The sequence below is a fragment of the Hydra vulgaris genome, chromosome 10 (genome assembly GCF_038396675.1).
Source record: "Hydra vulgaris chromosome 10, alternate assembly HydraT2T_AEP".
Lineage (NCBI taxonomy): Eukaryota > Metazoa > Cnidaria > Hydrozoa > Anthoathecata > Hydridae > Hydra > Hydra vulgaris.
The window spans coordinates 6,841,607-6,869,045 of record NC_088929.1 but is presented as its reverse complement, the minus strand read 5'-3'; the positions used below and the strand labels follow the sequence as shown (position 1 = coordinate 6,869,045).

Here is a 27,439-nt window from a genome sequence, read left to right as displayed (position 1 = left end):
TCGGAGGTTCACCCGATCCTGCACGTGGAATCAACTTCATGGCACCAGGTGCCATGCATCACGCTAGATGGATGTCGAAAGTTATATACTCACTCAAAGTCTGGATGTTCCGGTCACAATTTAAGCTCACAGCATTTGAAGAGAAAGGCCTCCGTAAGATGTGCGTCTTCACAGTCATCATATATCTGAAAGCCTGGTTCACTGCACCACTGGCTGCCAGCGCTCCTCGTAATGACCTTCAACTGCTTCAGAATCTCTACAGCTACAGGCAGTTTGACGAAAAAATTGCCATAGCTACTTGCAAGAAGCTTAAACATCACTTGTGGTATCTGTCGGAATATTTAGTGGGCCTTGCCTTTTTCGATCCAAACGTTTCATCAGAGACAAAACGAAACATGGTGGATGCACTACAGTCCAAACAATCTGTTCAACCTGGTCCAAAACGAATCATTCTAAAAGCCAGCGAGTCATCGCAACACAACTTGAGGACTTCGTAACTTCAAACCTCGTGATCTTCTCAGCAGTCTCCACATTGGTTCTGATTTCTTGTGCGCGGACCCCGAAACATGGGAAGGCAGAGATGATTACAAGCAAAGCACAACAATTGTGAACAAACTTCTGGTCACAAATGACAATGCTGAACGGGGTGTAGCCCTTGTGCAGGAGTTAAATAAACTCATAACCCATTATGAGGACCAGTTCCAATTCCTGGATGTTCATTATCTCAATAATATTATCTCAATAAAATAATAATAATGGTTTTTACATTTATGGGTTATTACGTTTGAAGTAGAAAGCTGTGACTGTTTTTCAATTTTAAAAGGTTTACTCAGTTATTTATTAGTAACTTTTTTAACTTCTATTTATTCTTAAATGATATAACAATTTTTCTGACAGATAAAAAATGACAAATTAGTGCTAAATTTATCTTATTACAATGTTAAAAATAAACTTTCATATGACAAAAAAAAAAAGACAAAACGTTTTTATATCACAACAAATAAAATAGCTCATTTTATTTGCTTTCATATGATAACAATGTCTTTTTATAGTGTTAATATTTTTATAATTTTTACACAATTTTAAAAAGTATATTATTATTGCTTGATTATATAGAATATTTACTTAAAAAACAAATTGTTGAAAAATATAATTCTGCATAAACATGTGACTTTACCTTTACCTTGTCACCAGATATGTTTATCAAATGATGAAAAAGATATTGATTATAGTCTTATACGGAGCTTGATCAGATCTTGACATCGTTTTAAAGGAGGGTTTTTCCGAGCATCTTAAACATTATTCTATATATAGAACATTATTTAGGATGCTTAAAAAAAATTATATATAATTAATATATATAACTTTTTAGTTTTCAATAAGATTTAGATCTGGTAACTGCGCAGGCTGATTTATAACTTCTGTCCATTCCTCCGCACACTAACTTTTTACCCTACAACTAGTACGTTTTTGTTCGTTGTCTTGCATGAAGACCCATTTTAGGGGCGTATCTTTTTCGCAATGGTCAATGCGGTGCTTTTTAAAAGTTCTAGATAAATCAATAATATATTATATAAACCAGATGTCTAATTTGCGTGATTTTATTGGACGAAAATGAAGCTGCTTTTTTTGTTTATAGATATAGTCCACCATTTGTAAAAAGAGCAAAAGCTGAAGCCGATATGTGGAATAAAAGTTAAAAATGTAAGCTTAGAGCATAAAAAGTTCCCAATAAGTTAAAGATAATTTAAAAACACGTATTATAGGTTATAAAATACTAATAAAAGTTTTTTTATGAGGTTTATTAAAAAGTATTATAATGCATAAAAATGCTTCAAAAGCGTCTGTCGTTTCATTTTTCTATTCCAAATTTTAATCCCTTTCTAATCGGAAATGAATTTAAGAAACATAAATTATTATTTTACAAGTATTCTTATTTCTTCTTAACACTTTTACATTAATAGTATTTATATTTAAATTATATATAATCATTTAAGAAAATAAAAGTTAAATAATATTTGTTTACAAATTTATTCCGCCGTTTGTAAAAAGGGCAAAAGCGGCTTCTCATTTCGGATGTGAAGCCACTTTTTAAAACGCGTTCTTGCTACAACGTCTTTTTTTTTTACAAAACGCATTCTTGCTACAACATGTCTTTTTTTATAAAAGGGAAAGTCTCCTTAAATTTAAATCATCTTAAATGTGGCAGAAAAATATAAAAGGATCAAAAACTGCAGCACGTTTTATTATTCGGTGCGTATGCTCAGTTGTTGTTGATGTTTTTTCGGCCCTTGTTTGTGTCTCTGTTTTTATGACGAGACAACTCATTCTATTATCTCCAAATGAGGGTACAGCTTTAAAACTCAGTTTTATGGTTCTGAGGCCGGCAGGTAGTCAGGTTTCCCAAACTTTGTGATAGCTGTCAGAGAGGCTGATTCTATCAACAGCTGTCCTGTTCTCATTCTTATGGTATGCATTGTCAAGGCCACATTTGGAGCCTTTTGTTACGGCTTAGGGTTTATTAATACTAATGAGGCAATTGCTTGGGCTATTAAACAGTTTACTGAGTACTGTCTATGCTTTGAGTCAAGTTCTTTAACAAATTTAAAAATGAATAAAGTACAAAAAACAATAAAACACAAAAAACCATCGTCATCATTCACTAATATTCACTAATAAACCATCATTCACTAATATTCTTGGTCTTCAAAGTAACTTTTTTTTCTGTTGAGTCTTATCTTTTGCGAAATTCATCAGACCTACTTGCTTTTTGTGAGACATATTTGAGTTTAATTGTCTCATCTTGTGATCTTAGTTGATGGTTATCTTCCTATAATTCGTAAAGACTCCAATAGTCACATGCTTGGCCTGGTCATTTACATTCGTAAGAATTCACCCATTTGTCGGCAAACTAGGTTTGAATCCACCGACTATTCTTTTATGTGCTTTCGTTTAGCACCACTTCATTGTATCGCCTTTCTCTTTGTTCTATATCGCTCTCCTTCATCTCAAGGCTGCACTTTTTTTGATGTTATTTCTGATTAATTTGACCAAGCCCTCTCTCTTTATCCACCAGCCAATATTATTGTTGTTGATGACTTTAATGCTCATGACACTGAATGGCTTGACTCTAGTGTCAGTGAATCTACAGGCTTTAAAGCCCACAGCTTTTGCATTTCTTTATCCCTAACTCAAATAGTCAACTCGCTTTCCAGACAACCCGAATCATTTACCTTTTTTACTTGGCTTATGTCTTGTTTCTGATCCTAGTCAGTGCTCATTCTCTCCACATTCACCCTTAGGTGCTTTTGATCATGGTTTGATCTATCTAAAACTATTATTTCATTCTTCTTCATCATCTAAATCCCCCTATCATTGTACCTCTTACAACTACCTTAAAGCTGACTGGGACTCTTTCCGTGATTTTCTTCGTGATGGCGGTTGCGTAGAAATCTTTCATCTTCCTGCTGACAAATGTGTTTCTTACATAACTTTGCGGATTCAGGCAAGCATGGAATCTTTTATTCCCTCTCAAAAATTCCAGGTCAAGCCTCAATCTTCTCTATGGTTTTCCTCAAATTGGGCCGATGCAATTTCCAATTGAAACCGTTACTTCCATATCTATCAGCAAAACAATTCAGAAAACAAACGTCTGTTTATTACTGCTAGAAACCATTGTAAAAAGGTTTTGTCTAACGCCAAAGCCGCTACACTCAGGTCATAAAGTCTCGTATTTCATCTCAAAATATAGGCTCTCGTGACTTCTGGAGAATCTTTAACAGTATCAATAATAAGGGCAAATCTGTTACTCCACCTGTCCTGTATAAATTAGATTTTGTCACCTCACCTAAAGACAAAGCTGAATTGTTTGCTAAGAACTTTTCATCAACATCATCTCTCGATTCCATTAGTTGATTTCTACCTGATATTGACGACAAACAGGTTAATCCTGTGCTTGGCATTCGTATTACTCCTGCTTCTGTATCTAAAGTGATTTCCTGCTTAGACTCTTCTACAGCCTTTGGTCCGGACAGCATACCTGTTATATTCTTACAGAAGTGTTCTTCGTCGCTGTCGTCTATACTTTCAAAACTATTTAACAAGTGCTTATCAGAGTCTTGTTTTCCAGCCTGTTGGAAAGCGGCATCTGTTATCCCTATTTTCAAATATTTTGAGGAGCAATTTGAATCGTCTAACTTCCGGCCCATTAGTCTTCTTCCTATCATAAGCAAGTTTTTTGAATCTTTAATTAACAAACACTTTATCTCTCATCTTGAGTCTAATAACTTATTTTCTGATCATCAATATGGATTTCGATCTTCTCATTCTACAACTGATTTGCTAACAGTAATAACTGATAGGTTTTATTGTGCATTAGATAAAGGTGGAGAGGTTAAGGCCATCGCTCTTGACATTTCAAAAGCTTTTGATAAAGTTTTGCATGCTGGTCTTCTCCGCAGTTTTCTTCTTATGGTGTATCTGGTAACATCTTTAAGATTAATAAATCCTTCCTTTCCAATTGTGGCATAAAAGTTGTCCTCGATAAACAGCACTCTGGTTCTTATTCTGTAACTTCAGGGGTTCCTTAAGGTTCAATCCTTGTTATTAAACTCTTTTACATTAACGATCTTCCAAATATTCTCACATCTAAGGTGGGATTATTCGCTTATGATACTACCATTTATTCTTGTCATGGTAAGATGCCAACACTCTCTGATTGCTTGGAAGGGGCATTTGAGCTTGAAAAAGATCTCACTTCTGCTACAGCATGAGGCTCACAGTAGCTGGTGATCTTTAGTTCAAATAAAATTTTATTTTTTTCAATCGATTGTTATCGCAATAATTTAGATCTTCCTATATTTATGAACGATGATGTATTCGATGAGTCATCTACCATTTACCTTCTAGGATTAAATCTTACTTCCAATCTTTCTTGGAAACCATATATCAAATCCATTGCAAAATTAGCATCTGCTAAGGTTGCATCTCTTTATTGAGCTTAACACTTTCTTACTCCATATTTTATTCTTTATCTCTATAAATCTCAAATCTGGCCTTGTATGGAATACTGTTGCCATATCTGAAGCGGATCTTCTAACGATGCGCTTTCTCTTTTAGACAAGGTGCAAAAACGCATTGTAAACATAGTTGGACCTGCTCGTGCAGCCAACCTCCAATTATTATCACATTTTCATAATGTTGCTTCTCTTTCTCTTTTCTATAAATAAATGGGCTCTGCTCTGAAGAGCTAGCGTCTCTTGTGCCATCTACTAAACTTCATTCTTGTGTTACTCGTCATTTAAGTAAGTCTCATCCTTTTTTTGTGACAGTTCCTAAGTGCTCCAAAAACCCTTATTTGTCTAGTTTTTTGTCTCGAACATCAGTTCTGTGGAATTCGCTTCCTTCATCTTGCCTTTCTGATTCATATAATTTGCAATCTTTTAAATTGTCTGTCAATCGATATCTTGCTTTATATTCTTCATCTTTTCTCTTCCGGGAATTTCCAACTCTAATAGTGGTTGCTTGCAGCCTTGTTGGTAGCGAAAATGTAAAAAAGTAAAAAAAAATTTATTTGAGTTGACACATATATATATATATATATTATATATTATATGTATGACACATATATATATATTATATATTATATATATAATATATATATTATACATATACATATATAATATATATATATTATATATATATATATATATATATATATATATATATATATATATATATATATATATATATATAGTCATGCATATTAATACATATAGGACGTGAGGAGTCTTGTCGAATTCTTTTGCAGTATGGCGCACCAGCAGGTGTTTATGATGATACTGGGATGCCATGTCTTACACATTTGATTGAAAAACTACCTGACGTCGCTGCTGAGGCTTTGGATCAGTTTCAAAAAATTAATAAAGGAACCAGAACAACATTTTTTTACTTAAGTTACTTGGAAAAGAAAAAATGGAAAATGAATAGAAAGCTATTAAAAAAAAGTCATCGAATGGTATTTGTAAGAGAGCCTTTAGAGGTATGGGTAATTAAATTAAATCCTAATTATTATTAAATATATTACAAAATATATAAATAACTGGTTTTGAGAATTTTTTATAGGTCATAGTAAAATATAAAGATTTGACATTAATTATGCATCCAGTTATTCAAAGGTTAATCCAAAAAAAAACTCAATTATTTGGTCGACGTTATTTTATTTTTATGTTTTTAATAAATCTTCTGTTTACCGTACTTTGGACAGCGCTAACTGTTACTCTTCCTCATCACAACTTTGTGAGTTCACCTTTAACTAATTCAAATCAAAGTGCAACTACAAATCCAAATCCAACTATGACTAATTTAGGTATCACCAATTCAACTTCTGAGAGTATAACCACAAACTTTATTGGCTCAACTAGCATAACATCAACTGATTTTATTCGCTCAAGCTCAGACAGTATAACTTCATTGAACTATGTTTCAACCAACATAAGTTCTACCGATTTTACTATTTTATCTAGTACAACTTCAACCGGTTCTAACAGTTTTACCAGCACAACTTCAACCAATTCAACCAATTCATCTGAATCAAACAGTGCAAGCATATTTCCAGTGGAGTTCTATACCCCGTATAATCAAAATAGCTGGAGATTTGTTTTAGAGATTTTAGGCTTGCTACTAGCTGTATACTTTTTCATTCAGGTATTTAAAAACTTTTAAGTTTATTTATTTTGTAACAATCGATCCTTTTTTTTCAAAAGTATATAGTTTTATGATTATATACTGAAATTTTAGCAAATATCTTTTTTGATATAGTATTTCACTTTTTGCTTAGCGGGCATTTGTTTTTAAAAATTAGTTCTCAATGTCTTTTAAATGCCTTTTAAACGTCTTCTAAACATTCTTACGTAAAAAAAAAAGACATTTAGAACGTAACTTTTTAAAACAAATGCCCGTAGGGTGGCTTTATATTAGTGCAAGTGCTCAGATATAAAGAGTAAAGTGCTCGAGTTATGAAGGTGCATAGATTTGCTTACCAAGTTTATTTATGCTAAAAAATTGTATACTGATTTTTTTGGATCAATTAAGTGAAAACTCGCAATTAGGTCAGTGTAAAAAATATACAGATATTTAACGGCATATTTATTGGTTCAAAATTGTCGATAGTAATTCAGAGGGTAATTAGCTTCTGGAAAAATTTGTATGATTTATTCTAACTCTAAAACTCTGTATAAATTTCTTTTATTGCATATAAGACATTGCTATATATACATCATTTATAAAAAAATTTAAAATTTCAGGATTTCTTTAGACAAGAATTCAATTTATGATCGTCAAAAGAAATTTCAAAGATTTCAAAGTTTCTCGTTTACAAGAGCTAAGACGTGATATGAACTTTTGTCATCCTCGCTGGCCGCAAGAACAAAAAGTCATAAACGAGGAAGAAGTCAATATTAAATCAGAAACAATGGGTTCATTCTATGATGTATGGTTTATACTTGATGTGCTTTGTTATGTTGGACTTGCATTTTTGAGCATAACACGAATTATGTTGATTAGCCTTGAAGAAGTGGACAATAAATACTTAATTACGCTAAAAGCTCATTATTATGCATTTCCTGTTATACTATTTATAATATGGCTAAGATTTATGTCTGCTTTTCGTCCTTTTATAACACTTGGTCCATTTATCGCCATGTTTGGTTGTATTGCTGAAGAAACGGTAAAGTTTGCATTTTTATTTATGGAATTTTTAATTCCATATGCATGCGCAATATGGATTGTATTTGGAGGACCACATGAGGTATTTCAGAGTTCACAATATCCTTACACTTACTTTGACGATGTAATGTTTGAACTACTACGTATGACTGTTACAGATAACTTTAACTATGCGCCACTTTATACATACAATGCACCAACATTAGCTGTTTCAGGAACAGTAGGCTCAACAGAAAAAATAGTTGCTCAAATAATAACTGGTACGTTTTTCGCATTAATGTCGATAACTTTGATGAATCTTTATATTGGGTTGCTTTCAAATACCTTTTCAAGAGTGTTTTCAAATGCAACAGCGACAGCGTACATGTTACAGGCAGAAGCATTAGTTATTGCTGAAAAAAAAATGAGAAAAAAAGATAGGAATACCGTTCAAAAGACTATTGCAAAAAAGTGTTCTCCTGAAGTACGATTTATTTTTTAAACTTATTTGTATTCAAAACAACAGTCTATAGTTTATTCAAAACAACACTTGGTATAATTTTCGTTAATAATTTTTCTAGGTCGTGTATGAACAAGTAGACGAGGAAGACACTAATCAGGTATTAGCAATGCTTGAAAAAATAGGAAGGCAATTGGATTTTATTCAAAAATTCCAAGTGGATTTAAAAATGAAAACAGATTATTTAGTTGATGAGGTAAAACTTTTATATTATATTTTGTTTTTTTTCTTTTGTTCGTTAAACTTTATTGCATTAACCTTTTTACTTTACATTTATTTTTTACTAAAATGTAACGTGAAAAAGAAAAAAAAAAAAAACAAATGAACAAAAAAAAAATTGGGAGTGGTTTTTAAAAATCTTGCTTATATATAGACGAGGTAGGTGGTCCAGGTAGTTACTTTTTGTAACATTACTATAACTTTAGGTAAGGAAAGAGTAACAATTAAACTCACTAATTAAAACTGCTTTAAAGTGGTTTTTTATTAGGTTCTTTTTAAATAATTTAATTTTTTGTTCATTTTTGTTTGTTTTTTTGCGTTTCGCATTTTATAGTAACATCATAAAGAAATTTGTTTTTCATGCAAAACATATTTTTTTTTACAAAACATTTTTTTTACCTGTAAATATTATGTAGTTTTTATTATTTTATCTTGTCATGTTTTAAAATGTAATTCAAAGTTTCTTGGTTTTAACTTTTTTGATTTTTATTTATAATAGGGAGCCTTGGTGTTAACTGAGCACAAAAAGTTATTGAAAGATTTGAGTTCCAGCCTTCAGTCAATGAGTAAATAAACATGTTGTGTACAAAGATTCAGATAAAAAATTAAAATAAATCGTTTTATGAACAAAATCGAAAACGGAAAACTGGAAAAAAATTAAAAATAAATTTAAAATTTAATGTAACTTAATAATCGATTTTTGTCATTATAAGATAAATAACAATGTTTAGTTGATTAGGCAGCAGATTTGTTTTTATTATTAACAATATTATTATTATTATTATTATTTTTGCCGTTGTTTTGAAATTACCATTTTACGCGTAGACTTTATTGTGGAGCTAAACCTAATTTTCAGAGCGCGGCCCTAGGTACAATAGCTGGTGGCCCTAAGTACTATTTAAAAAAAGCTTATTGTACCTAGGGCCACCAATTTTTAAACTCTTATACGTGATTGACTTTTATATTTTAAGCGGCTAGCAGTAACAGTATTAAAAACAGTCAAACTGATTAATCTCGAAAAGCGACTTTCTGGAATTACATCGAAATTGAGAATAACATCGAAAAAGGAATAGTATCGAAAATCTGAAAAACAAAATAATCTCGAAATTGTGAAAAAAGGAATAGTATCGAAAAGGGACTTTTCGGAATAATATCGAAAAAAGAATACATTGAAGTTGTTAAAAATGGAATAGTATCGAAAATCCGAAAAGCAAAATAATCTCGAAATAGCTCAAAAGAGAATAATATCGAAAAGGGACTTACCAAATAATATCGAAATTGTGAAAAAAGGAATGGTATCGAAAATTTAAAAAACGGAATTAGATCGAAATTGTGAAAAAAGGAACAATATCGAAAAGCGACTTTCCGGAATAATATCGAAATTGTGAATAAAGGAATAGATTCAAAAATTACAAAAGCAGAATAAATAGAAGGGCCAGTTTTTTGCAGTTGTGAATTAAAGAGTAGTAATTATACTAAATAGTTGTATAATTTATACAATACAAAATTAAAGTTGTATTAGTAGAACAAAAAATATTGAATGTTGTGTTGTTAGCTATTTATAGAACGATTTAAAACAAGATGTATTGATTTATTTACAGCTAATGTCAACAAACCATAAAAAGTTTAAAGGATAAAGTTATTTGTAAATATTGAAAACTATATGCCAACTAAGTTATTTGTTATATGTGCACAAAAGTTTCATGAAGAAAGTACTTTAAAACAAGCCTTGTTTTAAAGTATTTTTTTCTTAAAATTTTATGATATAAAACTTCTTTTTGGCACAAATCTCCTTGTTACAATTAAAGTAGAGCAGGCTAAAAGACTCTGATTAATAAAACAATTAGAGCTAATTAAAAACCCTGATTAATAAAGCAAGAAGAGCATGCTGAAAGATCTTTTTTAATAAAAGATTATAAGCAATACCCACTCTTTCTCAAATTGTCATGGAAAAATTACTATTACAAGTAGTCATCTGGTCATTCTGTTTCAGAATGTTTAGCATTGTAAATACTAAAAAAATATTGTGCACACAATTTTTAATACATTGCTGCTACGATATGTAGCTACCAAATGTTAAAAACTAATTATATTGTATTTTACAAGATGCTATTTAATAAAATTTTCATATTACAAGTTATTGAGTTTATTATATGAAGTTTTTTTACAAGAGTTGTCTATTATCTTTACATTATGTTTTGTAATAGTCATAAAAATGCCCTACATATCGTCGGGGATGGTGCAAATCCGCGTAACTAGCATTGGCTACTATATTTGGATATTAATAATTTTAATTTTTTATGTTTGAACACTTTCCTTACTTAATTACACTTTCCTTATTGAACACTTTCCTTACTTAATTACAGAATCATGCAGAATCTTTTTGGTTTGTTTTTTGAAGAGCTTTAAAAAAAATAAAGTAGAAATCTTAAAATACTAATATGAATGCATTATTTTAGTGTGTACTTCCATGCATTTAAAGCATACATTATAACACCATTAAAAATTATTTGGAAAAATTTTCCCTTGCTTTCTTTATCGAAAACACATTCTGGTAATACTGACGCATTATAATATGCAAAATTATTACTCCAAATTGGCCCAAAATGTTGCAAAATATCTGTTTAATATTTAATGAAATTTATTTACAGAAATATACAGAATACTCTAAGCATTGAACTAAAAAAACTTAAGTCTGAACTTTTCGAAAAAAGTTAAGAACATTCATTAAATAATAAGAACATTCCGTCAATAATAAAAACTGCCTCAGTTAAAAAAATTTATAGTAAAACTGTGGCTATCTTTTAAAATTACTTGCATGATTTTGCAATGATGCAAGTAATTTTAAAAGATTTAATAGATTTCTATCAGAAGATAAAAATAACTTTAAAAAAGTTTATTTTATGGATTTGTTGATTTACTTTAAACTATAAACAATAAGCGATAAACTGTCCAGACTTCCCCCATTTGAGTAAACTATGTTCAAAGAAGATGTAACAGTTAAACAGGCAAGTATTTTAACAACAGATTTAAATAAAATCTTAAAACTTGCAAATAAAGTGTTAAATCTAGGAAAATTTAAATAAAATGATAAAAACCTAAATTTTAAACAGCTGTATTGTGCATTAAGGATAAAAATCTAATACAAATCTGTATGCTCCTTTGCATTTATGAAATAGTACTTCTTATTTAAAGGTCTTTTGAGTTACGATTATAACTGTGTCGATAATTTAGGTCAGTATCAGTAGATGAGTGGCATTAACTTTTGGTTACTTAAAAGATGTTTTGTTGTGAGTTACCAAATTTTTATATAAAGAATGACGATTTTAAATAAATTAACAATTTAATATATAAATTCAACAAATTTTTGACTCCAGTTATCCTCTTTAAAAATTTACCTATAAAAGGTAGTAGAGAAGTCATCTTCCATATCACAGGTTAAAAGGAAAAAGTTCACAAACGGTTAGTAAATGTTAACAGATAAACAATATATTAACAACTTATGTTTGTAAATCTTTTTCAATTTTAGACTTTACTTTTAATGTTATTATCAATACTGGTTTGTCATTCTGAACAACTGCTCAGTTTGTTTTATATTTAGTTTGCGTAATAAAAACTTACTTTGTCCTCAGCATGTGATACATAGATGAGAGCTAAGGACTGAAAAGAAAATAGAAGGGGCAGTGACCACATACTCATTTCAAAAATAAAAGATAAACACCACGGGGATTCAATCCCGAAGCCATTCGCCTAGAACTAACAGCATTAGATAATCGAGCTTCAACAAGTGTTTCGGAATAATAGTGCTGATAACACAAAAATATTCAGCAATACTACTAGGAGAGAATATTTTATAAAAATAGAAAAAAATTGTATCAACATTATGTGCTCTAAGCATTGTACTTTCGCTGAAAAAAGATAATATAAAACATGAAAGGTTACGGATAATAGTGAGGGTCACTGTGTACTTTGTGTGCACAAGCGTGTTAGGGCAAATTTTTGCTTTTAATTTGTTTTTAGGTTTAAACTAAGAAGAAAAATTTTTCACATTTGGGGCCAGGAGCCATGACGTCAAACTTAGAAGAGCCAGCAAAAAAAAAATTAGGAAACTAAATAAAAACCTATATAATTTTAACTATCTTTGATAAATTAAATAGGCTTTGATTTATCTTTGATAAATTAAAACCTATTTGATTTATCAAAGATAGTTAAAATCTCGCAACCTTAAATAAAATACAGTTTTCAGTAACTACTTTTAAATTGCTCTCGGTATAAACATTAGAGGTAACAAAATTATCTTTTCTGGTCCGAACTTCATTCATACGTGGGGGGTGTTGTTTTAATGAGCTTTCTAAATAAAGTTTATTTATAGACTGATTCATGTGTTTTCCAAATAAAATTTTTAATTTAATGTTGTATGTCCGCATGTATCAGCTTTTGTAAGAACCGTGTCATCTTCACTAACTTTTATATATTATTCCATAAGTTTTTATTTGCTCTCGCTATTGCATGCACTGTTTTTGTAAATCTATAGCAGTATATATAACTAAAATCTATGCAACCGTGGTCAAGCATTCAGATTCAAACCGCAAAGTCTTGAATTCGATTCTTGGCTTGGCACAAAAACAGTTCCGCTGAGGTTGGAAACGGAGAACCAATTTATTAAATAGTATTCTCCATGTGGCGGTGCTCTGTGATAAAAGCATTAGGACTCCTTATCAATGAACTTAAGATCATCCAGTCGATAATTTTATATGTTTTTGTTCAGTCAATCAGCATGTTTGAATCTATTAGTCTGATCAGTCTGCAATTTTGGACCGAAAACCAAGAAGATTTTTTTTAGTCGGCAAAAATACTCATGGCACTTTTTTTCTTTTTTTTTTACCTACTCACCCTCGCTCTGGCTGGAAGCTGTTCAATTGGAGGAGTAACTTGATACAAATTTATGTTTTGAAACTTATTTTGAATTTCTGTTGGACCCTTATTTATTAATTATACTCCCAATTATTCAAACATTTGTCAACTTGAACTATTCTTTTGGTCCCCTGGAGGTTCAAGTTATCGGAAGTTTTTTTTATTGTACTTTATGATATATTGACAACATTATTGTCAAATTTTATCTTTCTTTAATGCCGACGACGTTTGAAGATCAAAATTTCTAATTTTCCTTTTCTTGCAAATTTTTGAATGAAAAATTTACATGAAATATTTTATTAAAAAACTTTCAGACGAAAGTATGAATTAGTGAAAACTCGTTCAGATTGTCGAAATATAAACCTAATTATATTTTTGTATATATGGCTTTTATATCACGCATACATAATTATTATATAACTTTTAAAATTCACTTCACTGGTAGTGTCATTAGCTCCAATGATGCTGTTAGAAGTTTTGATAAGTTTTCTTAAATTAAATTTGTTTTAAGTTTAATAAAGTTTTAATAATTAAATTAAGTTTTATTAATTAAATTAAGTTTTATTAATTAAATTAAGTTTTATTAATTAAAATAAGTTTTATTAATTAAATTAAGTTTTATTAATTAAATTAAGTTTTATTAATTAAAATAAGTTTTATTAATTAAATTAAGTTTTATTAATTAAATTAAGTTTTATTATTTAAATTAAGTTTTATTAATTAAATTAAGTTTTAAATTAAGTTTTATTAATTAAATTAAGTTTTATTAATTAAATTAAGTTTTATTAATTAAATTAAGTTTTATTAATTAAATTAAGTTTTATTAATTAAATTAAGTTTTATTAATTAAATTAAGTTTTATTAATTAAATTAAGTTTTATTAATCAAATTAAGTTTTATTAATTAAATTAAGTTTTATTAATTAAATTAAGTTTTATTAATTAAATTTGTCAAAAATAACCAAGTTCTGAAGCCAGAGTTACTAAAACACGGGTACTCAAAAATTTTAACCAGAAAGACAGATGATAAACAACATCGTTTGTAACTGCGTCACTTGGATTTCATATACCATTTAAACGGATAAAAAATGCATTTGTGTAAACTAACGAAATTACGTTATTGATCGTTTTTTATCCCATGGGGAGTAAGAGTAATTGGAAATAATTTAATATCGTTTTTATATAATAAATTTATTCTAATAAATTTGAACAATTGTGTGTCATTCAAGTGTTCAAAATGTAGGTAAAGGGGAAACTTTTACTGAATCATTGAAAAGGTTCAAATATGGATGATGTTGGTCCTCGGGAAGTGGGAGAATGAGGTGTGTTGCTTTCATGGACTTGTTGAATGCACGGCTGACAAAACAAAAAATGTCTGCAAGGCATTACCAATGCACTTCGTTCATTGACGGTGCAAACAATGCACTTTGGTGACTCTGTTGAAGTGGAAGTTGGCAAAGGAAGACTCTCACCAAGCTCGTCCATTAAGTTTTCATCCAAAGCACTAAAATTGTTTAAATACTTCAAATACAATTCCATATTTCATTGAAAGACAGATTATCAAATAAGGTTAAGTTAATTAGTTTGGTAAAAAGGTTAAAGAAGGTTGATAAATAAGAAGCGTTATACAAAAACTTGAAAAATTATCTTACATAGCTTTGAAGTTTTGAAAAAGATATGATACTGTTGATTAAAATCTCTCAGTTGTCCAAACTCCGTCTCGAAGGTTTTTCTCAAAACAACGCATTTTTTCAATTGCACTATAGTCGCGTTGGTCACGGCGGACTGGCTGATTGCAAGCAAGCTGTTGAAGCTCTTGAATTGTATGCACTATTACATGCTGATTAAGCAATTCCATAAACTGCCAAAATCCTCTATGCCGATTATTACCCATGTTTGTTTTCAGACGTCTATTGAGACCTTCTGCATTGTTGTTGGTTTTGTGATTCAAGCCATAAATACTGAACCCTTGCGGGGTCAGTATATTGAGCCAATACCTCTCAAAATACCTTTTAAAAGCAAGTAGTTTGCTTTTGATTTCACCACTGAATGTTGCAATCTCAATAACTCGAGATTCCCAAGCAACCAAGATCTTGTTTGCAGGAAGGAGACAAAGTTCCATAACTTTTCGTGCCCACTTCTTTACTTGAATTTGGTGGCGGTATTCCCTCTGAAGACCAAGAATTGCTATTTGCTTGGTGATTGCATTTTTAAAATGAAACCTAAAAATAAGAATTTAAAAGAGATCATTAATTGATAACAAACTATGAGCAACTTTGATAACTTGGAAACTGGGACAAAGTAATAACAAATTATTAACTTATACCTGCAACCATTTACCAAGCTTTCACTCCAAGTTGTTCTTAGTGCATTCTGTACTCCTCGTTCAAAATCCGACATAATGGTGGCTGGACAGAAATCTAAAACTTCTTTTATTTTGGAAAAAACAAGCTTATATAGAGCCTCGGATTTTGATGTGATTAAAGCACATACAGCTGGATCAGATGTGCCCCAAAGGTGAGGGTTATCAGGATCAAAATTCATCTGATCCTCATCTGGAATTCGATCTTCAAGCACTGCTGAATACTCAACAGAAAATATCAAGAGCTGATACCACTTGCTTTCCTCCATGCGTGGTGTCATGCTGGAAGTACAATAAATGTGACTATAACTTACAACTGTAAATAAAAGTGTTCTACCTAACGTTTTTAGTATATCAATTTTTTCGTTTTGGGGCTGTCAATTAATTACATCAACAAATAAAGTTGACGTCAACTATTTTACTTTACTTTATTTAATTTCATTACTCAAAAAAAGGGGGTCTGGGTGGGGGGTGTCTCTGGAAATTTGACAAATTGTTTATAAGGGGGAGGGAAGAAGGTAAAAATTGCTAAAAGTTTGTTTACGTAATTAATGGACAGCTCCCTAGATAATTTTTTCTTTGATAAAGTAAAATGCTTCCATATAAATATCTGTATGTTCCATCAACTAAATACACTTTGGCCAAATTCGCCTTGTTAATGACTAACATATGCCCAAACAGCAATGCTACGTTGTCCTGTTTTGCAACTGATCCCAAGAAAATGTCTCCATAACGATGATATTCTTTGTCATTCAGAACTTCAGCAGCTTCTTTTGGTGATTTAGGGTTCGAGGGCTCATTTAGCTTTCTCCTTTTCTGAAGGCTTGGGATAATTTGAGAAAAAATAACAGATTCAGAAACAACTGCAGGAAACTCACAGTGTTTTGAAAAATTGAGCGCAGGTCTTCAGATGTTGCTTCTGCTTTTTTCTTCATGGTACTTTTAGCAAGCAGCACTTCAAAATCTGTTTCTCTTGAGCTGCAACTGTGAACAGTTGTAACCTGAAGTTTATCTTTATGAATAAAAGCTCTGCTTTGCAGTTTATTCTTGTAAAAAAACGGCACTTAAGATGCAGTTTATCTTTATAACATTTATCTTTAGTGTATCCAAAATCACCAGACCAAAAAACTTTTGAATTTTTTCTTTCTGCTTCAGTTTCACTATAATTTTTTGAAAAGTTCTCTAACGACGTTTTGGAATATTGAGTTTCCTAAAATTTTCTTAAATTTCAAGTTTAAAATTGAATTGAATTTCATTTGCACGTGCAATTAAACTGTTTATTGTGCGTGCAAATTAAACTGTTCATTTAAACTGCTGTTCTCCGTTGTAGATAACTAACTTCGTGTAAAGTTAATGCGATATTTAGGTGAAAAGTTAGGAAATATTCATCGAACTCTTAAATAAGTTTCTTATTGAAAAGTGACTTAGTATTAAAAGCTTCTTAAGATTTTTTCCTAGTAATAATTTTTCATTAAAAAAAAAAAAAGTGTGATCAGAAACTCACATTTTCAATGTTAATCATTTAAAATGAGTTTTCGATCTTATTCCATTTTTATTGCTTTCGACATTATTCAGAAAATCACTTTTTCGATGTTAGTCATTAAATAAGTTTTCGATCTTATTCCGTTTTTATTGTTTTCGATATTTTTCCGCATTTGTGAATTTCGATATAAAAACTTTTCGATATTAATCTGAAAATCACATTTTCGATCTTAATCATTAAATTGGGTTTCGGTCAGTTATTTTTCGATATTAATCATTTTTTCGATCAGTTAATTTTTGATACTATTCCGCTTTCCCTTTTAAGCCATTATACCTATATTATTACAAAGTAATTAGAAAAGAGATCAAATCAGTTTTACCATTTTTAGATAACTCCGGGGCTTTGAAAATTAAGGCATTGAAAAAATCCGACCTTAGTTACAAATACTTCCCTAACTTTTTTAAATATTAATTTAAATTAGTTATTTCTCAAAATCATTACTGATTTTCATAATAATTGCATTATTTGTTTTAACTAAAACAAGATTTATTTAAAACAAATGTTAAGAATACTTAGAATTGAACCCGTCATTTCGAAAAGGACACAAGTCCATTTTTTCAAACTTTTCAGGATCAACAAAAATAAGTTTTTTAGAGAAAAAGTCTATGGTGCTAAAGAAACTAAATATATGAGTAGATAAAAAAAAAGCATACAAAGATTTTTAGAGTTTTATTTATTATAAAAAACCAACATATAATACATATATCTTTAATTTAAATTTATGGACTTATGCCTTTTTCAAAATGAACACTTTGTTATATATAAAAATCCCAAGATTATCAAGATAGTAATGATTTATTATTACATTAAAACAATTATTGTTAGTTAATCATCACTTATTTCCTGGAATTCATTGTTTGTCGAAGTTGTTGGCCATGCAAAAATCTCTGTATAGAAGTTTTTATACTCTTCTATTGAATATGGAATATATTTTTATATTTTTTTCAAATCTGATATTTTTTTTTCATTGTCATTTTTTCGAATATGTCGCTTTGATTGACTGATTTACCAGTTTTAAAATCGTATATGCAAAACTCATACAGCCATAGTTGACGCAGGTAAAATATTTCCTGGATACGTGGAAGTGGCAAATTTTGCATAAAATCAAATGCAATCCCATACACATTTGGATTATTTTTGCACTTGGTTTCAACTTTTTTCTATTTTTTTGTAAAATTTTTTTGCTTGTCTTTTGTGGATCTCAATATTTGATTAATAAATTCTTTTTGCATTGTCATTAAGGTGTGAGTTTTTTAGTTTAATTTTTAACTCTTCACACAGTCCACAAACATCAACTTGCTTTCTACCAAAGGATAAACTAAAATTTTCTTGGAAATATTTAAGATAAAACTTATATTTAACAGGATGATCTGGATATTTTTGTTCGTATAATGTGTGCATAATTTTCACATTGAGTTTTTTATCCAAATAATAAGATGATGCATCTTTACTATAGTAGTGCGCATATTTAACAGGAAAGGATTCGATATGCTCACGTACTTTTGTTAATGTATCACCAGGTAATGCTTTGCATCTTGATCCCTGGGATTTACCTCTGTGATCCATAGGCTGCTCTTTTTTTTTTAAGCAAATGCATAAACGTCTAACTTGTTTCATAGAAATTCCATGCACACTGCAAAAAGCTTTCTTGCATACTTTTATTCTCACACCTTCAATGTTAGTGTGATAAATAAAGGATAATTCTTTTTTCTTAGGTTATTCAGATCTAAACCGTCTTCTCTCTATTTCTTTCTTTTCAATCAATGACTGCAAGTATGTGTCTTGGGCATTTTTACTATCAAATTTATTAACAAATTGAATTGTACTTTTCATAACATCTTCAGATACAAGCTCCATACATTTTGAACTACATCTGTAAATAAAGAAAATTATTGAGGTAATATTACAATAATTAAATATAAAGATGTATTACCTCCAATCATTGGTGGTAAAACATGAGTAAATAAACAAAAATTTGAGAACAAATACAGTATATATTATATATTATAGAACAAAAAACTAACCTGCAAGAAGCACCCGTCTGTCTTGGTGCCACATCATTTCCTTTGTGGTTTTTATAAGCTTCTCCTGCAATTTTGGCTTTTTTTATTTTTTTATGTTAGTAATTTTCACTATTCCTTATACCAGACACTCTTTTTCTAGAGGTATATGCATTTTCTGCAAGCTCACGATTTTCCATTTTTGTAACAAATAAAGTGAGATTACGTCACTTCATTGCGCTTCGTTTCACTTGAAAAAGACATAAGGTGGAACTTGTGCCATTTTTGATCAGACTAATTTTCATTTTCATTTAAAGTTGACTTGTGGTATATGAAAATGTGTTTCCTTCAAAGTAAATATGTAAAACACTTTAATAAAAAAAATGGCATTAAAAAGTGAAATTCGAAATAAGTGTGACTTGTGCCCTTTTCGAAATGACGGGTTCAATTAACATTTCATGAATAAAATAAATGTCACGAGCATTTGAGAACAGGAAATAGGTACATTTTTTAAACACAAGTTTAAGCAAAGTGACTAATTTTTTAAAACTTTAAAAAGCAAAGGTTATATGAGGGGTTATATAAGGGGTTTTATGAGGGGTTACCCAGTAAAAAATAAAACCGCGTCCCACATGGGTTCCGCGTGGGTTCCGTGTGGGATTGATGGGATTTACGTGGGACGGATTTTCCCATGTGGTATCCGTATGGAAATTTGTCACCTTAAACCCATGTGGGTAATCCCACATGGGTTACTGTGGTTACATGGGTTACATGGGTTACATGTGGGAACCATATGGTAATTATACACATGGAAAATCCCACGTGGGTTTCCTGTGGAATTTGCATGGGAATTAATTTGAAAGCTGGAAACTAAAAAAAAAATTAAAAAAAAAAACTAAAGAAAAATTTTTAAATCGACATTGCATTGCGTTTCGTTTACATTGTGTGAAAATATTTTATATTAATATAGTGAATGACAAGCAAGTATGTAAGTACCACGAATAATGTTTATCTTTCTTTGTAAAAATAAGATTAAAATTTGTGCAAATAGACGTATTATTATGATATAATAGTTATTTGAATATAGATCTTGAGTAAATTATTTGCAAACGGTTAACTGATGCAAGTTAAAATGTTGTCAAAAACCATTCTTGCATGCATGGGACACTACAGTGTCCCACAAAGAAATGCAGGTTTGAAAGTCAAAGATTTCCCAATTTTCTTTATTAAAAAAAGAAAAAAATAAGATGGAGATGGGTTTCTGTAACTTTTTTTATGCTCCAAAACTTTTAACTTTAGATATAATAAGGTCCTTAAGACATAAGGGACTTACAAAGTACATTGAGGAACAAAAACACGATGTTTACAGAAACTTTTCAATTTTTAATCTGGAGTACCACAGTGCTATTGAGAATAAAGCCTCTGGGTCCAGTTTTCAAAGTAATATGATCTAAAGTAATGTTTAAATAAAATAATATGCTTTAAAATGCATATAGTTGTACATATATCTCCTGATAGTTAACTATATGTATAACTAGTTATACATATAACTTTTTATAAATACTTATTTTTTAAGGTTATGCTTGAACAAACTAGTACCAATTAATTCAAATTCAAGATTTAGTTAAAGTTCAAGTTAAAGTTCTTATTTATTCATTGTTTTTGTTAATATTATATTTATTTGTTCAAATTTATCAGTTAGTACTATTTTTTACTACTGTAAGAATGTTTATCATTGTTGAACATGATTTTATTAGTAACTTAATTTTATTTTAAACATTATTTTAAAACACCCTTTATATTTTAAATGATGACAGCTTTACTTTTCTATTGATGTTACATTTATTACATTTCAATAACTCAGATTGAATCTCAACTGAATTATTGTAAGCTTTGCAAGGGTTTGTTGTGTATCAAATGGTGTTGTAAATAAAGTAAAAATAATATATATACATATATATGTATATGTATATATATATATATATATATATATATATATATATATATATATATATATATAACATTAAAACAATAAAATTGACACAAAATTTCACTTTAAAACGAATACCATTAACATTGTGATGATAATAGCATTAGGAAACTAGTATTTATGTATTATTATTATACTATAAATAACTAGTTTTTTAATTCATTTTATAAAATAGAGACTGATAACTGATAATTAATGAAAATAAATACAAATTATAAAAATCATGTAAACTTCATTTATTGTTTTTAAATACTATATTAATGTTAGTCTACAAAGTTAAAATCAATTTAGAGCATTGTTATTAGTTCTTTTGCGATTCGCACTTCCACTTCTGTCTCTAAAATTTATAAAATAGGTGGTTAAAGCTTGCTCAATAGGTAGGTTCTCAGCATAACAATGCTTTTTTCTTACACTTTCTACAGAGAAATATGACAAATTGATTACTTATTTTACCTAAATCATTGGGTCATCTATGCATAATGATGTCAGATGATGACCCGGTTTATTGAACACCTTCACCCTTTATCAAACTTAGTCAATTTTTTGCCATCTCCCATTGAAAATGATGTCAGTTTTTGTTATCATATTATGATGGTATATCTGAATTGTTAATATAATATAAAAAATGCATATACCATCAATTTTTTTCTGGTTCAATTATACATTTATTCTCAACAGTACTAAAAGTAAAAAAAACAAACATAAATTGTTCTTTCAGATAAGCAAGCTAATTTTTGAATTTAAATTGTTTTTCCTATGATCCTCTACAGTTATAAGCAACAAAAGCAAAACATTTTTAGACCACATTGTTAATGTAAATACCTCTAAAACCTGCTCATAGCTAGCATAAATTGTTTTACTTTTTTTTTTAATAAAGTATTTTACTTTTTTTTTTATTTCAATTTTTTAATTGACATTATTTTGGTCTCAATATCCCCTCCCCATTGTCAATTATTGTTAAACTCACACTGCCCCTCAATCTACTGGCATCATTTATGGATGATTCCATAGCCTAAATACTATATATATATATATATATATATATATATATATATATATATATATATATATATATATATATATATATATATATATATATATATATATATATATATATATATATATATATAGTATATATATATATATATATATATATATATATATATATATATATATATATATATATATATATATATATATATTCTTTTTACTTCAATTACAACACCATTTGATATATAACAAACCTTTACAAAGCTTACAATAATTCAGTTAAAATTCAATCTGAGTTATTGAAACGTAATAAACTTAACATCAATAGAAAAGTGAAGCTGTCATCATTTAAAATGTAAGGGTGTTGTCAAAATATGTTGAAAGTAAAATTAAGTTACTAATAAATTCACATTCATCAATGATAAATATTCTTACTGTAGTAAGAATTAGTACTAGTTAACAAATTTGAACAAAAAAAATATAAAATAGTGAAAAAACAATGAACAAATAAGAACTTGAACTAAATCTTGAATTTGAATTAATTGGTACTAATTTGTTCAAGCATAAACCTTAAATAATAAGTTTATATAATAAATTTTATGTATAACTAGTTATACATATAGTTAACTATTAGAAGTTATATGTATAACTGCATCCATTTTAAAGCATTTTATTTTTTTATTTAATTTATATATTACTTTAGATCATATTACTTTGAATACTGGACCCAGAGACTTTATTCCCAATTACACTGTGGTACTCCAGATTAAAAATTGAAAAGTTTCTGTAAATATCCTGTTTTTGTTCCTCAATGTACTTCGTAAGTCCCTTAAGTTTTATGAACCTTATTATATCTAAAGTTAAAAGTTTTGGAGCCTTATTAAAGTTACAGAAACCTCCCTATCTCCCCCCTATTTTAATATTTTTTTTTAATAAAGAAAATTTGACTTTTAAACCAGCATTTCTTTGTGGGACACTGCAGTGTCTCATGCATGCATGCTTGGTTTTTGACAATATTTGAACTTGCATCAGTCAATTGTTTGCAGATAATATACTCAAGAACTATATTCAAATATCATATGAACATGTTAGAGAATGTTCATATGATATTTGAACATCGCAAATTTAATAATATTGTTGTGATATGTTATATAAATAATACCATAATAGATTATGATATGAAAGTAAGATAGGATATGAAGGCAATGATCAAAGAATAAATTTACTTATAGAAATTTAGATGTTTATTTCTAGTTTCAAAATATTGTATTATGTGTGACCACGGCCTTCTATAATAACAGGCCTTGACATCGTACAACAAAGTTTTTAAACTGAAGGCCAATTCCTAAAACTGTGTTTACATTTTCATCTTTTAACATTAGATGAAAGTTTGTGTTCGCGCTTTTTTAATAAATCTTTAAAATTTGATTGGTTTATAAATTAGATAGCGCAACTTCAAGACGATAACGTTGTAAGGTTCAAGGCGTTAACATTGTAAGGTAATAATATTTGTCAAACTAACGGTAAGTTTTTTTAATAATTAAAATGCCTTTAAAATTCTGTGTATCTCTTTGCTAGTCGGACTATCTCAACTACAACAAAAATATCAACTTATACAACTACAACTACAATATCAATTTTAACTACAACAAAAATATCAATACTCAACTACAACAAAAGTATCAATTTATAAATTCCCGAAGAATCTAGAGGAGAGAAAAAGATGTAGTGAAGCTATCCCAAGAACTGGTTTTATTGTTACAGACTATACAGCAGTATGTCAACTTCATTGGCCAAATGAAGCACCTTTTGAAAGCAAATGTGGGAAGCAACAACCTTTAAACCCACCATCTGTTTTTAAAAATATTCCGCCTAGTTGTTTAGCCACACCAGAGTGTAAAGTTAAAAAACTGTAACTTCAAGCGGTTTTCGAAGCATTTTACCAGATGAGTTAAATGATTTTCTAAAAGAGGATGAACTTATATTTGACGATATTCAATCTTTGTTAAGTGTTAATAACGATGTTATTGTTTTCCAGCTTAATAAAAAAAGTTTACACATACAATCAAAAATGTACAAACTTGGTGTTCCATTATTTATTTTAGTAATTTTCAATGATTATTCATTTGTAGCTAACCATAATGGCACAACTTGTAATATTTCATCTTTAGCTGTAAACAAATTAAAGTTAATAAAAACAAAATCAGCTTTATTTGAAGCAGCTAGATTTTTAAAAAATAAAGAAAGTTCGCTTCAGTCAAATATTCTATTCGAACACCTTAATGCTATGAGAAAAGTTAATGTTGGTGAAGTTTTATATACTTCAGATATTATATGTAGAGCATATGAGTATTTTGCTATGCGAAGAAGTTTATATGATTGTTTGTGTATTGACTACAAGTTGCCAAGTATAAGGACTTTAACACGATTGACTTCAAAAATAAGCTCAATGGAGGACCTAAGTTTCATAAATAGTATTTTTATGAATTCAAATCCATTGAAAACAACTTCCATACTACTAATTGATGAGGTCTATGTCAAAGCTTTATTACTTTACCAAAGAGGTGCTTTGTTTGGTCAAGCAGTAAACTACCCTGAAAAGTTAGCTAAAATTTTATCATTTATGATTAAATGTCTTTTTGGAGGTCCAAAATTTATATGTAGAGCTCAACCTGTTGCAAATCTTTCCTCTGAATTTCAGTTTGCTCAATGTTAACAAATTGTTGATACGATAAATAATATTGAAAATAGTCAGACATTGGTAATAATTACTGATGGTAATCGTGTAAATCAAATTTTTTGGAATGTTTAAAACAGTTGATAGTATACCATAGTTAACAACATCAGGTATATATTTATTGTATGATTATGTGCATCTCTTAAAATCTATACAAAGCAATTGATTGACAAAAAAGACTGGCGAACTTCAATTTTTGAACAATAAAGAACTGGCTTTGGCTAAGTGGAGTGATTTAGAAACTTTATATAAAACTGAGTGTAATAGTCTTTTTAAACTCTCTAAACTTACAGCTAAATCAGTTTATCCAAAACCAATAGAGAGACAATCTGTAAAGTTTTGTTTGTCTGTTTTTTGTGAAGAAACAGTAGCTGCATTAAGAACGTATCCAGAGATTGAAAATAAAGCATTTGAAGGTACTGCTGTATTTATTGAAAAAATAATTTTTTTTCAAATGTTGTTAATGTCAAAGCACCTGGTGCTGGCATTCCGTTTAGAAATGAATTATGCGGAGAAATCCACTCAGTTGGTGATCAACAGTTACAACTGCTACGAGATATTGCTGAACTGTCAAATTTTATGGAACCTACAGGTAAGCGTGAAAAACAGCTTACGCTAGATACTAGCAATGCAATAGCGCATTCATGTTATGGCTTTATTGATCTCGTAGAAACTTTGTTGAGTAATGGAGCAAAGTATGCCTTATTAGGTTGGTTTTCAACAGATCCACTTGAAAAAGCTTCTAAGCTTCGACAGGGATCTGGAGGTACTTACTTTACAAACGCTAAATCTGTAATTGAAAAAATTAATATTCAACATACTAAATTGATATTACAACTTGACATTCCTGTTGATGGTATCGATGGTCATACTTGTGACATGTGTTTTAGAGATATTTCTACTGATGAAAAAGAACTTCTGGATAATATTTGTAAATATTTACCCTGTTGAGATATATTGATAAAACTTTTTTTTGCTTGAATCAACTCTTGTTGGTGTTTTTTATTGTTGGTGATTTTTATTGTTACCATTTTTAGCAAAAAAAAATTGAAAATACAGTTATCTTTCTAATATATATACTTTGTTATTGTTCTGCTTGTTATTGATACTATTTAATATTACATAAATATTCTTAATAAAATTTGAAATACGAAAAATATGATTATCTTTTAACAATTTTTTGGTTTCTTTTTATATTTCCGTCTTTACTAGAGATTACTATTAGAAAACATAGACTGTTATTACACCCTACCTAATATAAAAATATATCAATATAAGTAAAAGTGAAAGTTTAATCGGCCTTCAGTTTTTACGGCATTTTGCGCGATGTCAAGGCCTGTTATTATAGAAGGCCGTGTGTGTGATGAAAAAGTAAAGATACTTTTGCATCCAGTGGCTATTGCACCCAACGTCTACATCATTGAAAAAGTAGGTTTTTACATTTTTGTTTTTGTTTTTCTGTTTAACTACTTATCCTAGTTGATCACTTTTTTTCAGGATTCTCCTCATGGGTTCAAGCTCCTTACGCATAATATGTGTTTAATTACCCATAATACGTTAGTCATTGTAAGTAATAAATTAGGAAATAATTTTTTGTGAAATAATGTAGTCATTAATGACTTCAACCTGGCTAATAATTAAAATTGCTCGACTAATATGGTTCCTTATTAAAATTTCTCTCTCTCTCTCTCTCCTCTATATATATATATATATATATATATATATATATATATATATATATATATATATATATATATATATATATATATATATATATATATATATATATATATATATATGTATATATATATTATATATATATATATATATATATATATATATATATATATATATATATATACATATATATATTTATATATATATATATTTGTATTTATATTTTTTTTTTAGAAAATGTTTGAAGAAAGTTAGAAGATACTAAAATCTTTGGCATTATGAACGCCGAAGCGATTTAATTAATTCAATCGACAAAAAAACGGCGTGTAAATCGCAAAAGAAAAAAAATAATATTTTTAATATTCATTTTTTATGTATTGATTAATAGCATTTATTTTAAAATAAATTCATTTTGCAACTCGTTTTTTAATTTTATAAAATTTCGTCATAATAGTTTAAGGTAAATTCCACATAGGTTATAGGTGGAAAACATCACATGTAAAAGATCAAAAATGCTGCATGTTTTGAATACCAAATGGGATAAAGTAGCAAATACCAGATTAAGTTAAGCCTCTCTGAAAGCTTCGATGATTAATTTTAAATTACTATTTAATTAATTTTTAAATTATAAGAATTTTAAAAATTATCATAGAAGCATTCGGACTTTCATTTGTCTAGTATTGACAACTTTTATACTATTTGGATTAAAATATATGTGGCATTTAAGATCTATAACATGTAGTAAATTCCACCTATATCCCATGTAGGATTTACCACATAAAAC

The 27,439-nt window shown here is 29.1% G+C and overlaps 2 protein-coding genes across 2 annotated transcripts; both read left to right on the top strand.

Annotated features, from left to right (window-relative positions):
* The first annotated feature begins 5,759 nt into the window (after positions 1-5,759).
* Positions 5,760-9,185, top strand: LOC100211654 (uncharacterized). The gene is made up of 5 exons (XM_065807178.1): positions 5,760-6,040; positions 6,124-6,705; positions 7,316-8,188; positions 8,286-8,420; positions 8,943-9,185. The coding sequence occupies exons 1-5, from the start codon at positions 5,846-5,848 to the stop codon at positions 9,015-9,017; spliced, it is 1,860 nt and encodes a 619-aa protein (XP_065663250.1). The 5' UTR covers positions 5,760-5,845; the 3' UTR covers positions 9,018-9,185.
* A 14,966-nt stretch (positions 9,186-24,151) lies between these two features.
* On the top strand, positions 24,152-27,073 carry LOC136085761 (uncharacterized). Its single transcript, XM_065807177.1, has 2 exons — positions 24,152-26,544; positions 26,890-27,073. Exon 1 carries the CDS (start codon positions 24,313-24,315, stop codon positions 24,955-24,957), a length of 645 nt encoding a protein of 214 aa, XP_065663249.1. The 5' UTR covers positions 24,152-24,312; the 3' UTR covers positions 24,958-26,544; positions 26,890-27,073.
* Positions 27,074-27,439: the final 366 nt, after the last annotated feature.

Excerpts from the sequence above, each read along its gene's own strand:
- LOC136085761 (XM_065807177.1), top strand. The coding sequence starts at position 24,313 with ATGTACAAACTTGGTGTTCCATTATTTATTTTAGTAATTTTCAATGAT.
- LOC100211654 (XM_065807178.1), top strand. The coding sequence starts at position 5,846 with ATGCCATGTCTTACACATTTGATTGAAAAACTACCTGACGTCGCTGCT. Across the intron at positions 8,189-8,285 it reads CAAAAAAGTGTTCTCCTGAA|GTCGTGTATGAACAAGTAGA; the intron begins GTACGATTTATT and ends TAATTTTTCTAG. Across the intron at positions 8,421-8,942 it reads CAGATTATTTAGTTGATGAG|GGAGCCTTGGTGTTAACTGA; the intron begins GTAAAACTTTTA and ends TATTTATAATAG.